At 37.2% G+C, this 14,714-nt stretch overlaps 1 protein-coding gene across 2 annotated transcripts in view; it reads right to left on the bottom strand.

The window, feature by feature from the left end:
• Positions 1-14,714, bottom strand: part of Nalcn (sodium leak channel, non-selective) — a 298,952-nt gene that overhangs the window by 201,247 nt on the left and 82,991 nt on the right. For both annotated transcript variants that reach the window (XM_059274302.1, XM_059274303.1), the window contains one exon: positions 650-781. In XM_059274302.1, the coding sequence (XP_059130285.1) occupies positions 650-781 (132 nt within the window). The remainder of the gene's footprint in view (positions 1-649; positions 782-14,714) is intronic.

Here is a 14,714-nt window from a genome sequence, read left to right as displayed (position 1 = left end):
TGGGAAAAATTAATTAATTGATTAATTTAAAAAATTAAGAATTAGGTCTAGCAAGATGCCACATTGGGAAGCACTTGCTGCACAAGCTAATGACAGGTTAATTTGATGTGGTGCACGTACAGATGTGTAATGACCAAATCAGGGCAATTAGTGCATCCATCATTTTAACATTCATCTTCTGTGTGGTTTGGCATCCTTAGCCCAGATGTTAACCCTTTAACCTCTGGTGTAGTGATTATTGTACTGGCACTTTCAGTTTACTCCCAGCCCCCGCCTCCCCCACTGCCCCTAATTTGTTGAGCTGACTAGTCTGTTTCTGAGCTTCTGAACATGGGATCATTTACAGAAGGAGAAGCATGCTACCACAGCATGAAAAAGGGAGAGAAAATTAGGGGTTGGTAGCAAAACAGAAAGATCTGGAGTAAGACTTAGAAGGGGGAAAAAAAAAAGGTTACTGTGGCAACATGACTTCTGTGGGGAAGACTGCCCAGGCTCATGGTGACAGGAAATGAGTCAAACAACACAGTGACCAGAGGAATCGCTTAAGAGTCAGCTTAGGAGGCAGCCAAGTAATTGAGTTAATTTTCAAAAGGCCTTTGACGAGACTCTCCTACCTTGAGCACTGCTGCACACCCCTCCAGTGACTTACCTCCGCAAGATAGAATTCATCATACTGCCTTCTGAAGTTCTCTCCCTTGTAGTAGTTGCTGGCTGCGACTATCACGTCCACAGTCACCATGCTCAGGATAAACATGTGGAAGACAGATGACCGCATCATTTTCTGAGGAGGCAAAATGGATAGGTAAACTCTTCATGAAGACACGAACCTCACCATTAACTGCCATGTGAATGCTGATATGTTTTGAGGGATAACAGGTCTATGGGACAATATGGCAGTGAAAAACAGTTTTTCCAAGACCACTGATCAATGTCTTTCTTGCTCAATATTGGGATCAAAGGAAGCCATTTCCTTCAGTGAGTTAAAGATGTATAGGAACATAGTTTCAGAAATCTTCAGTTAGAAATGGAAAATATATTTAATTGAACTTATATATACTTGAATCTTGTATAATAGGTTGTTTTGACCCTGAGTTCTGACTATATGGAAAACTAGTTTCCAAATGGTTACCCTGAAAAACAAGCATGACCATTTGTTATCAAGTGAGAGAATGAAGACATTTTGCAGATGGTTATAAAGTTGGAAAGAGGGAGAAACAGAAGATTTATTTTCCATTATTGCTTCCATAATTACTTTCTGAAAATAATCCTATAGTGAATAATGACTGTCTGTTAAGCTTATTATGTGTCTTGGGCTGTTCTAGAATTTTACATAGATTAACTCAATTAAAATCCATGCTAATTCTAGGATGTTATTCTAATTTGATGGATAAGAAAACTGAGACTCTAAGAGGTTAAACAATTTTCTTCACTGTCACATAAGAATCGAGGCTAGACTCAGGATTGGGAATTAAATCTGGTCCAAGTCCATTGCATATGTTGAAGTGGAGTTAACTAAGCATTAAAAACAAGTATTACGGTAGCTGCCACGTGTTGAATCCTTACTATGTGCCAAGTAATTTATGTACCTGTTATTCATGTTGTGTCTGTTAATGCCACAGCTCGAAACAGTAGGATATATATGACATGCATTATACTGAGTTCAGAGAGTTTAGGTTGTTTGTTCAAAACCACACAGCAACAATGCATCAGAACTGAGCTCTGCCATTAAGTCTATTTGAAGTCCATTCTGTGATTTTACTCCCTTGTCTAGAAGAGATCATCTAAGTGGAGAAAACAGAGGGTGAAGGCTCTGGACACGGAGAGCCAACTGCTCAGGACCGATGCCCCCACATGGTCTCTTCCTTTTTTGTTTTTTGAGTTTTAGAGAGAAATTTATTATAGATTCATAATGAGAGAGTGAGTGAGAGAAAGATAGAGGAAGAGAGAGAATATGAATTTGAATGAGGCATCGAGAGAGAACCATGCAATTTAATTTAGACATGGCAGATAAGCAGATGTATACTACAAAGTGGAGGCAGGTGTGGAGTAAGGCTTCAGAGAAAAGCTTTCATAGGCTCTGCCAACATCCAAAAATCAAAACCTTTCTGAGTCAGGACATAGAAAGGCAGTCACATCTCTTCTTGAGGCTTTTCTTCTCCATACTATGGACACTGTGTGCCCCTACCCTATGATCTGACTGAAAAGCTCCTTAGTATTGCAACTAAAAGAGCCTACCTAAAGCTCAGGTTGAGACTAAGATAAAGTGTACCTGAAAGCTGTCCAAAGCATCATTTTACCCAGCCTTTTCTAGCAAAATGGGGTGGAGCCAAGTAGTCTGGAGCTGAGACTCCACCACTTCCTGATGCTGTATCCCTAACAAGCCACTGCACCTCTATTTTCTCCTCAGTAAAGTGGACACAATGTGTCTGCTCAAAAGGTACACTATTGTAGATGTAATGGTCTTATTAAATAAGAAACACAGAACCAAGTGCAGAGTTAAAAGCCCAAGAGGTCAGAGCAGTAGCTAAGAGCTGAGACTAAAACTGTCTTCTTATCCCTTGCTGCCGCTGCTGTCCTTCCCCTGAGCAAGAGACCTACTTTCTCTGTGTCTGTCTTTTTATTGACTTTCTGTTCTGCCTTCTCATTGGTTGTAAGCCCGACCACATGACCTCCTCATCACTGCCTGTCTATAAAGACCTCCAGGTCTCTATGGTTGGTATTGAGATTAAAGGTGTGTGTCTCCAAGCTGGCTATGTCCTTGAACACACAGACTCTGCCTGCCATATGATTGGATTAAGAGTGTGCGCCACCACCGCCCGGTTTCTGCTATGGCTTGCTATTAGCTCTGACCCCCAGGCAACTCTATTTATTAACATACAAAATAAAAATCACATTTAAGCACAAATGAAATATCACCATACATTATCATTTTAAAATAAATCAATATCTATGAAGATGTGTTATATAAAGACCTCTAGTACAAACAAATGCCATTTCACGAACCAGATATATTTCTGTTAGGAATGAGAAATTAGTCACATAGGGGCAAAGAATTAATTATATTGAACATCTTTGAGCCCAGAACCAAGGGAGATAAACCAAAATGACAAAAACCTAATAACTCTAGATATATTTGAACCAAGGGAAAAGCAGATTTCCCATGAAGCTTCATGTCCTTCCTGGGGATTGAAACATTTTTATATCCATTTCTCTTTGACTTTATTTCATTGGTAATACAAAAATCAAATTCCAGAACTGCCAATCAACCTGTTTGTATGGCCATCAATTTACTTGCAAGAACTACTGATCTCTATAACACAGATAAGTAAATCAGTTGTCAAGTTTCTATTCTTGTTAGAACTTGCATTGTTACTTTCTTTGCATTCTCTTTCTTTGCATTGTTAGAGTTAAATTCCACGCCTATCATTTCCTTTCTATACTCTTTTCAACATAATGTTCTATTAAAAACATGTCAACCGATTTCTATTTTATTAGCATGACAGAAAAGCCACAACTTTTTCTTTCTGTTTTCCTTCACTGTGGATTTAGGTCTTAAGTAAACTATTATTACAGAAAAGTCCGAACAAAGCTTTCAGCCATGGCTGTCAAAAAACTTTGAAATTGGTTTTGTAACTGTCACAGCTTGGCTTTGGTGCTGTCATTATAATTAGGTTATTTTTTGTCTGAATGTCTATGTATCTTTGTTGGTACAGAGTCATTAAAATAATCACTTACAATGGAGTTTGATATGCTATAATCACTGTGCCTTAGTTGACTTGCTCCAAAGTAATAACTTTCAAACATTAAATAAGAATCAATGTGATAAGTATGTGTAGGAGCCAAATTTGAATATTAAGACCAGTAACTCCAGCTTTAATATGAAAGCTGGAGGCAGAGGCCACTGGAACTGAATTCAATCAACCAGTGTTAAGAAACTGTCCTCAACTTCCATGATGCAAAATGGCTGATAATATCTCATCTGCATTCATTCTTGTGTCTGCAGAAGTCTAAGTCTGCACCTTTAATTTTTACTTTCTTATGCAAATTAACAGAAAGAAAATTGTTGAAGTTGAAGAGGTGTCACAAAATACTATGAAACTTGAGGTTTCCACAGTTCTATCACTTAACATAAATCTAGGTTCTACCTATCATCTATTTATCTATATAGAGACATGCACACACATACTTGTCCATGAACACCCACATGCACAAATTTAAATGTATGTATATATGTGATATATTTTTATATATGTAGTATAAGAATTTTTAGACATCTGTATTCAAGCTTTTTAAAGTTCCTTCATTTAAAATGTCATTTTAGTTCACTTTTATTTAAGTCAAGGGACAGAAGAGATGGTTCAGTGTTTAAGAATGATTGTTGCTCTTCTAGATGATCCAAGTTCTGTTCCTACTACCCACATAGGGCATCTCACAATCTCCTATAATTCCAGCTCCAGGAATTCTGACACCATCTTCTGGTCTCAGTGGTTATATACACCTACTCACATAGACATACATACACAGACATAAATAAAAATAAAAATGGAATCCCATTTTAAAGTGCTATGAAAAAAATCAGACAACTTCTGAATAACTTTTAGTTTTTCTTTGCTCCAAAATCCACTTATTTGTATAAATGGCAATTGCAATTACCAAGGCGTGAAGAGACTATAATAGAATCTTTCCCAAGGCATCAAAATCTGTTAGAAACACTAGAGACTTTCAACTTAAAAGGTCTCTGGGTCAGCTGCACCCTTGTAGGTGCTTAGAAATGCAAGAACTAAGGCTGCTTCCCCTCCACAAAGAATTCAAATCTGTAACTTTAACAAGGTCCCTAGGTGGTTTCCTGTGTCATGTTCAAGTTTAAGAATAAGTGCGGTACATAATACTCATTGAATAAAAGGGTAAACTGGGTGACCTATAAAATTATCAGATTCTTCAAACTTCTTGATTCTAGAAGCTCCAAATGGATGGCAATTCCTTCCCATGCAATTCCAAGGTAAAGAACCAGTTAGACAAAAGGGTTTGCACCATGAGGGGGCTTTTTGAAGCCACAGTTACAGACTCTTTAAAAATGGCAGGGGATGGGTAGTGTCAAGAGCTAGAAAAGAAAATGGAATAGCATTTGATTAGTTTCCAAAAATAATTTAGTCTCACTAATGTCTCATATTTTTCCCCAATGAAAATGAGTTTTGACTTCTGACCTGCCGCACATGATAAATTTGTTTTGTTTTAAGTAACTAAGTTTGTGGACATTTGCTTCAGTTGTAGTAGGAGAACCAGAGCACTGTCTATGATTTTGATGGACATCAGCTCAAATTATCTTCTAGGGAAACGACTGAACACACCTACCCAGTACTGTGAAGTGATACTTGAACTATGGTCTCCACACAGGGTGACTCATCAGTGCTATGGGATGTTCTGTATGGCAAATGTGTTGCTGATTGGTCAATAAATAAAACACTGATTGGCCATTGGCTAGGCAGGAAGTATAGGCGGGACAAGGAGGAGAATAAAGCTGGGAAGTGGAAGGCTGAGTCAGAGAGACATTGACAGCCGCCAAGATGACAAACAGCATGTGAAGATGCTGGTAAGCCATGAGCCACGTGGCAAGGTATAGATTAATGGAAATGGATTAATTTAAGCTGTTAGAACAGTTAGCAAGAAGCCTGCTATGGCCATACAGTTTGTAAGCAATATAAGTCTCTGTGTTTACTTGGTTGGGTCTGAGCAGCTGTGGGACTGGCAGGTGAGAGAGATTTGCCCTGACCATGGGCTCGGCAGAAAAACTCTAGCTACACATCAGTAGGATGCTGTAAATACTGTTGCTTCAAATGTAAACATTGTAGTAATTATATCTTTCATCTTGCGTTGTACTAGGAAGTGCCATGAGAGAATGAGTGTGAAGCAATGGTGTAAAGGCCAAGAACAAGAAATATCACTTTTATACTAGTTTGAGGGCTGAGGATGTAGCTCAATGGTTGTGTGCCTGTCTAGCTAGCATGCATGGAGTCTGTGTTCATGCAAAAAGGAAAAAGAGAGAAAAACACTAGTTTTGAGTCCTATTGTTCAAGGAAAGCCTTCATGAGACTGTAAGTGAAGCCACATGTGGACTGAGCTCCTTGTTCAATTAAAATCGATATTAACAAGAAATTGTATCATGAGATGAGGCAATCTGTACTAGAGTGCTTGGTCTATGCCAAGCTTCATTTCAAGTACACTGCATACTGATGTAATGACACCATTTGGTCTTTAATAGTCTCAAATATTTGGTGTTCATGTTATTCCCCCTTCATCAGGAAGAAACAGACTTCTTAGAAAGGATAAGTAGTGTTCCAATCAGATCAAGTTGGAAAGCATTCCCAAATGTTTTGGGAACAAAGCAGATGTTCTTATACCTTCTTTGAGCAGTCAAGAAGCCCTTGACATGGCTCTGGATGCTAAAATATATGTGAAACAGTATCTTTGCTAAGGGTTTGTCTGGGAATAGAAGACAGAAGTACATGAAGCTTGTGTTTGAAACCTTAAGACAGTTTGTTCTGTACAGAAGGATGTAAGATCATTATGATATAATGGAATGTTGAAGACTAGTTGAGCTCTATGACTGACTTGACAACATTTGCTCTTTATGACAACATTTTCTCTTCTAGGAAATGGATGCTGTAATAGTTACCTATTTGTTTGAAATATGAATATAAACAGGACTATTTAATGCAGTGTGTAGCCTAGTAGTTATCTTGAATATTGTATTGGAAAACTGGAGGGCTTTAAAAATAGAGATATGATCAGTTGCTTATGGAGGAAGGTAAGAGAGATAAAACATGAGGGATTAATTAAAAGAAATATCAAATCTTGAGACAGACTATAAAGATTCATTCATTTTAAAAATGTCTAAAGTGATTTTGTTTTGCGTAGTTTATATGTAAGTATTTGGTGGGAACTGCTTCTATTAATTTTTTCAGCTAATATCTTTTATATGAAGTTGTACCTTTGAGAGTCTTAAGATTCTGTAGATAGAATATCCCAAATAGAACACTTGTGGCCTTAGAGTACACAAGGCATATAAATTATGATACAATAATGAATACCACAGTTCAGAAGTTGAATGTTTCATTTGCTTATTGAGTGAACAAAATATACTACCTTAGTTAAAAATAAAATTCCACCTACTGAACATTGCATCATTTGGATACCAAATTTTGAATTTCATTTGGATTTCAAAATAAATAATTTAGAGAACAAGGCATTTATAAGATATTTTTTTCAGAAACCATCTTGCATATGATCTGTGAGCCTAAGGATAAGAACATAACCATGAGCAACTTCACAAAACCTAAAATAAATCTCTCATTCACAAGTCCTTATTGAGAAGACATCTGCATGTCAATGCTTCTATAATTGATATACAAAATGGTTCCAACCAATTAAAATAATTTTTGATAGGTAGGTAATATGTTTATATCAATACTGAAAACAGATCAGTGGATGTTCTTCTAGACTGTGTCTTTTGACATCACCTGTCCTTAGAGAGGCAGGACAGAAAGGGGTCCACAAGTAACTCTGCACAAGGGTACTAGGAGTTCGTGAAACCATGAACACCCTGCCAAAGGCCATGCTTGCTCTTTTCTTAGGTAAAAGTGAACATCTAGAAATCAAATTGCAGGAAGAAAACTCTCATAAGACCCTTTAATCTCTTGTCCAGTATCAGTAAGTTTTCCACTGTTATGTCATTAAATCACATATTGGTAGTCATACTATTATCATCAATACACTTCAGCCATCAGCTCCTGACCCTACAAAAGTTAGATTTTATTAAGAAGAAACTCCACAGAGAAACCCTGTCTCGAAAAACCAAAAAAGAAGAAGAAGAAGAAGAAGAAGAGGAGGAGGAGGAGGAGGAGGAGGAGGAGGAGGAGGAGGAGGAGGAAATTCATGTGTGCTAGGATGGGAAAAGTTGCTAATCTGGGTCGAATGTTATTCTTAGCTAGTGATTTTAATGTTTCTTTTAGTCTGTGTGGAAAAGTGTGGTGGCCTCTCACTGAACTCAACCCATGGGTGTCCATTCCCTTGGCAGTATCTTCTACAGCAACTCTCAATCCACTCATGTGATTTTCTCTGGTTAGTTTGTAAAAACAGAGGAGTCATGAGCAGAGAATTAGGAAATACTTGTTTGTTCAGATTTACTCTCCTTATTCTAGGGTGCCTGAGCCACCACACTGACATGCTGACCTAGCTATGGTACCTAACATCCTCTTCACTCCATTGTCAGCCAGCAAAGCCCAGAGCATAAATATGAGCTGAAGAGTGTCTGACCATAGATGCTCAAGCTATTAGCTGAGATTTGGCATGGACTGCAAGAGCTTTTGAGGAAAATCATAGATTCACAAACAAAAATTAGTATCTTCTTTATAAATCAGCGTGACTTAAACCAGTCAGTTTCACTTGATTGCTAACCACCAGGCTATCCCAGGCATTCTGGTACTTTCATGGATCATTGATCTGATCTAGGGATTTGAAAATTAATGATCTAATAATGAATGTTGATCCTTGGGGAAGGGAAGAGAATTTATGGGTGTCCTAAAGTTATTCAACCTCATTATCCCAGGCCTAACCACATACATAAAGTTCTGTTTTTTTCTGTTCAGAGACTCATCATAACCCACAATACCACAGCATTCACATTAATACAATGCCTTACTCAGCACTAGAGACCCACAGAAGATACTTTGGGACACTGTGAGACTGTACTGAAGACCACACTCATCTGCATTGCATTGGTAAAAGCAAGGGACACTTAAAATAGGCCATTTCCTAAAATTTAACAAAATCATCTGTCCTGAATTGATTTAAGCTATGGTCTATATTGCTTATAAAGGCTTTAATTTAGGACAGCATGTGCTTTCCAGAATACAGTATCATAATGGACATTCACACTTTGAACCGTATTACTGAACAGTGCTTAATATGTCCTTGTTTCCTCACACTTTGTGGCCACAAATTTATGGATTAGTAGGAGAAAGGAGAAGTAAATGAAGATCTGTACCAAACACTTCCAATTAGTTCAACTATAATTTAAGGATTAAGAACTCAGTGTCCCTACATGAATTCATTATTGACATATGAAAAAAAATCAGGAAGTAGAATATAAAATCTTGGCTTGTAAGCAATGACATGTTGACCTTGTTAATATGCTAGCCTCAGATAATAATAAAGATCAGAACATTAGAATTTTTACCATATCTTTCTCTCATGCTAGAAAAAAGAATAACAGAAGAAAGACACTTAAACACTATTATTTGGTTCCTCTCCTCAAGTTTTCCTCTAAGCCTATTAATTTAGCTCTGATATAAGAAATGGGGCATGTCATTGTGCCTATGTGTCTGTATATAAGTATACATACTAAGTAGCTGTATTTAGTCACTACATAATGTAAACCTGTTTCAAGGCAATATATTTTTTTTTTAATCTACAAACTGGAATAAACAAACAAATGGATTTAGAAACAAGGACAAAGAAACAGACTTCCAAGCCCTGGGGTTGGAAGTTGAGGGTGGGAAAAATGGCTGAGCCTGGAGGCTGAGTCAGTTGACCATGGAATGTACAACAACTAACTTCTTAGAAGTACGCATTGACTCTTAAGTGGTGAGTGAGGCTGTGAATGTGCTAAAGACAAGGATGGTCCTTTCTCCAGGCTGAGTGACCAACTATCTCCCACAGCCTATGCTGGGAATTTGAGGAGCATCAATCCTGATACTTACATATAGAAGGATCTTATTATTCCTGTTTGTCAGATAAGGAAAATGAAAAAAAAAAAAAAAGCTTTGGAAAGTTGTCCCAAGTGGTCCTTGGATTCATTGTCTTAGCTAGACCTCCTTATCTTCTCACACTGGTCCAGGAAGACAGAGGATACTAGCTGATAAAATGGGCTTAACTTCTCACAGGCACCACCAATTCTAAAATTATCTATCAGTTATGGGATGATTCATTAAGAAAATAAATATTATAAGAACTATCTAGGATGTCACCCCATCATTCAAAATACATGTATCACACTGTTCACCCCTTCTCAATCTTCACCTTCAATGGAAAATTTCTCAAAATGCATTAAAACATAACTGTAATAATCTTGTCATAATTTGACCTATTTATGGGGAAAAAGCCTTTTACCTCTTTTTCTTGCAGAAGAGGGAACAACATGGGATGTTACCAGAGAGAAATTGAGTGGGAGTACTCCATGTCTCATGCATGCCTTCATTTTCCTGTCAGATATTCTTTACTGATAATAGACCACTGGTTATGCATGTGTTTGAAGAGAGTGCCAAGAATGCAGGCACATCTGTCAAACTGACAAGGATGAAAACTCCTACCTGAGAGGCAGAGGGATGGCTTGTCACAGCAACAGCTGAGGAATGACTTTCCCATTTAATTTGATTCTATTCATCATGCATTATAGTGACCCCCTCACACAGATGTTGCTCTTATAAAAAGCAGCACTTAAATGGCTACCTAATGGTGGGTTTGATACTAAAAGAGTCAATTAAACTTTTCAGTTTTCTGAGATCCGCACTTAAGCATACATTCAAGAAACTTTCTAAATTTCATAATACTACATGGGAGACTTCCCTCACTGCCTAAATAATAGCAGAGTGTAGACAATTTTTTCCTTTGGGCTGCCAGCTCACAAATAACAACACAGAGACATTATTAATTATGAAAGCTCAGCTTTAGCTTAGGTCTGTTCCTAACTAGTTCTTATAACTTAAATCACCCATATCCTTCAGTCTACGTTCTGTTGGGTGGCTCAACACCTCATCTATTTGTACTGTTCATCGTGCTTCCTCCACACTGGCTGGCAATTCTGTCTTTCCTCTTCCCAGAGATCTTTCTCTTTCTGGAAGTCTCACCTATCTCCCCTGTCTAGCTATTAGCCATTCAGCTTTTATTACTCCAATTACAGCAATAATCTTCACACAGTGTACAAATATCTCACAGCAGGAGAGTGCACAGTTTGCATCCATGCATCTAGTATCCACACTTTGGATTTGTCTTCGTATTTGAAATTTTTATTGCTTTGTATTGATAGATAAGTGATATATCCTTTAGAAATATATGGGATTTTTGAAAATCATTTATAATAAGTGGACAAGTGACATGTTAGCAATCTGAAGATTGCTTATGAATTTGCAAAAATTCATAAGTGGCCAACAAATGTATGAAAAGATGACTGCATTAACTGGCATATTCAGAAGGGAAGAAATTTACTGCTATGTGATGCCGTTGGTCTGCCTGCCCCAATCTACAGGTTCCCTGAGTGAGATTCCAATCTCTCCATCTAAACAAGTCCTGTACACCTTTCATCAGAGCCTAGACAGGCAAGTCTGCGTAATTCTCTAACCTCCAAACACCCTTCTCAAACTCAAGGTTTAGCCCACACCCTATATCCAGTATTCCATTTGGCCATCCTTGCTTGCCTTGGCCCCTACCAGCAGGCTTCAGCCAGGACATGCTCTGCCCACTTGCAGATGTGCCAAATTCAACATCTCCACATAGCCAAGTCCTGCACATATTACTCAGGGCTTAGCTTGGTGAGTTCAACTGATCCCTCCTTCCATGAAACACCCTCAACCCTCTCAGATCTACCTCCAAACACTAGGATTGAATCAGGACACACATTCTGCATGTGATCCCAGCTCCCTCTAACTTACTTCATTCTACTTAAGTAATATTAACGATTTATGACTAACACAGCCTATAGATCCTGTGTTTTGCTACAATCCACTCTGTCTGCATCAAATACAGAACAAAAGAAGACCACATGCACAGATGTCATTGCAAGAATGCAGACAACATGAAAGTTCAAGGCAGTATCCTCCACAACTCCCAAAGCCAACCAATCCTATAAACATTTTCTCACATGAGAATTACCTTGATAAATCCTAGGACACAAAGAGTAAAAGAACAATCATAAATTTCTTTAAAAATTCAAGGAATTGAAAGAAGACACAAAGAAATAATGAACTTAAAGGGAATGAATTTAAAGAGAATAAAGGCTTGAGTGATGCCCAAGAAAACACAAACATAAGCCTCATGGAAATGATGAAGATAATCCAGAATTTGAAAATGGAATCCAATAAAACATTAGAAACATCAAAAAGAAGTCAAGCAGAAATGAAGATGGAACTGAATAACTCAATAAACAACTATCCAACTCAAGGGAAAGCCTTGAAAGTAGAGTGAATTAAGAAGATGATTGAATATCAGGACTCCATGATAAAGTTTTAATTATTATAGCTTTTTTCTTCTTTCTACAATCTATTGGTGGTTTATTCACCTCTTGAGTTTAAAATATGGCTTCTTGTACTTAAGTTTGATCTGTTGGATATAAAATTTTTTAGGTTGTTTATATCTTGAATTTTTTTTCTTCTTTAACTGTGGCAAATGTGTACTGATGGGTCCATTAGTCTAGTTTGCTGGTTATAGTCTTTCAGGACTTGTGATACGTTGTTTTAGGCTGTTCTGGATTCCAAAGTTTCCACTGAGGAATCGGCCATTATTCTTATGGGTTTTCCTTTATATATGACTTGAATATTTAAAATAGACCACATCTTGGGACAGAAAACAAATCTTAATAAATTCAGAAAGATTGAAAAAGCTTTGTGTATCTTATCGCACCATAATACAATAAAATGAAATTAAGAGCAAACAGATTTATAGTAAGTACACAAATTCAAGGAGATTAAAATCCATTGCTGAACGATGGATGAGTCAAAGAAGAAATTAAGAAACAAAAATTCTGCCAGTCGGTGGTGGTACATGCCTTTGATCCCAGCACTTGGAAAGCAGAGGCAAGTGGATCTCTGTGAGTTCGAGGCCAGCCTGGGCTACAGAGTGAGTTCCAGAAAAGACTCCAAAGCTACAAGAGAAATCCTGTCTCAAAAAACCAAAATAAAAAATCTTCTGGAATTAAATGAAAATGAAAATATAAACAACAAAACTCTTGAGACATGTTAAAAGAGCCCTATAGATTTATAGCTCCAAATGCTTACATTAAAAATAAACACAAATAAAATGCCTTAATGATGTAACTAAAAAAGATTTGAAATCAAGAAACAAACAACAAACAAAAACCCCAAACAAACAAACAGAAAATCCAAAACAAACAAAAAAGAAAAACAAGAACAAAACAAAACAAAACCAAGTAGTTGGCAAGAAATAATAAAAATCAGAGCAGAAATTAATGAGATAGAAGAAAAAAGAAAAATACAAGAGCTAGTTCTTTGAGAAGATAAACAAGATTGACAGACTATTGACATAACCAATCAAAAGAAATAAAGAGATGACCAAATTAACAGAATCAGAATTGATGAGGGAAACATTACAAAGGACACCAAAAACATTAAGGATTTTGTAAAGAATCTGAGCATTTACATACTTGAAAATCCATATCCATGTTAGCTTGTCTTGTACCAAATCCTCATGGACACTAACAAGTGATTGTTATTGTATTTTGTTTAAGTGGAGCAGCTGCTTCTGCTTCAATTCCCATGACCAAATTCTTGAACTCAATACCTCTCATAATTTGTAAACTATTCTTAAATCACATTTCCTCTCAATTCACCCTGATTTTGCAAGTTTTCTGGTGATTTTCTTCTGAGAACATGTGTGGGAGGTCATAGGCTCAGAGTCATAGTTAGCCACTGTGGCTAATGTACAAGAACCCGAATAAAGCTATAATGATTAGGTAAAAGAATGGAGACAGGTACATAGGGAGAAATAAAAAATGGAAAATTACGTGGCTCAGAAGAAGGGAAGGTACAGGATGTACAGTGACCTGAGATACCAGATTATATCTGCAGTGGGCACACTCTTTGAACATCATGACAAAACATTTCTCAACTGAAAACACAAATGTCTATGTAATTTTCTCAAATTATATAGTGGTAATGGGAGAAGAATGTTAGAGTCAGCTTTAGAACAAAGAAAAGATAATCCAGTTATGAGGACTGGTTTAGTAAGACACTCACACCAGCAGTTTCAGCACATGGGCTGCTACCCCTTGGGCCGAATGATCTTTTCACAGAGATTGCCTAAGACTGTATGTAAACAGATATTTACATTATGACTCATAGCAGTAGTAAAACTACAGTTATAAAGTAGCAACAAAGATGATTTTATGGTTGGGAGTCACCACAGTATGAAGAAGTCTATTAAAGGGTCTCAGCATTAGAAAGATTGAGAACCACTGCCTTAGACTGTGCCGCTTTTCTCTAAACATTCTACTCTCATAGTACAAAGTAGAGGCTGGAAGGGGGACTCTAGCTAGCCAGCAAATGAGTAGCTCCAGGGAAGGGAAGACAGAACAAGGAAGCTACTTCAGGTTGGAGAATGAAGGAGCTTCATGGGACACAGGACTGTCACTTATTTCTTCGTAACTAAAGAGTGAATCTGTCAGGAATTATATACATATAATTACACACACACACTATTACTAAACGTAGCCTATGAAACTGATATGAAATCATTAAATGGATCAATAGGAGTACTGTCATTGCAAAATGAATACAATTAATATTAAATTGATGAAAACTTTTAACAAGTGTGTTAGAGATCTTAAGAATCCCCTGTCAGGTCAAATAGTACTGTTTCTGTCTATCTATCTTCCTGTTCTGACTTTAAGACTTTATAATTAAATGGACAAGCATATTTATTTTCAT

This window comes from Peromyscus eremicus, chromosome 9 (assembly GCF_949786415.1).
Source record: "Peromyscus eremicus chromosome 9, PerEre_H2_v1, whole genome shotgun sequence".
Lineage (NCBI taxonomy): Eukaryota > Metazoa > Chordata > Mammalia > Rodentia > Cricetidae > Peromyscus > Peromyscus eremicus.
This window is presented reverse-complemented; position numbering and strand designations above follow the sequence as displayed.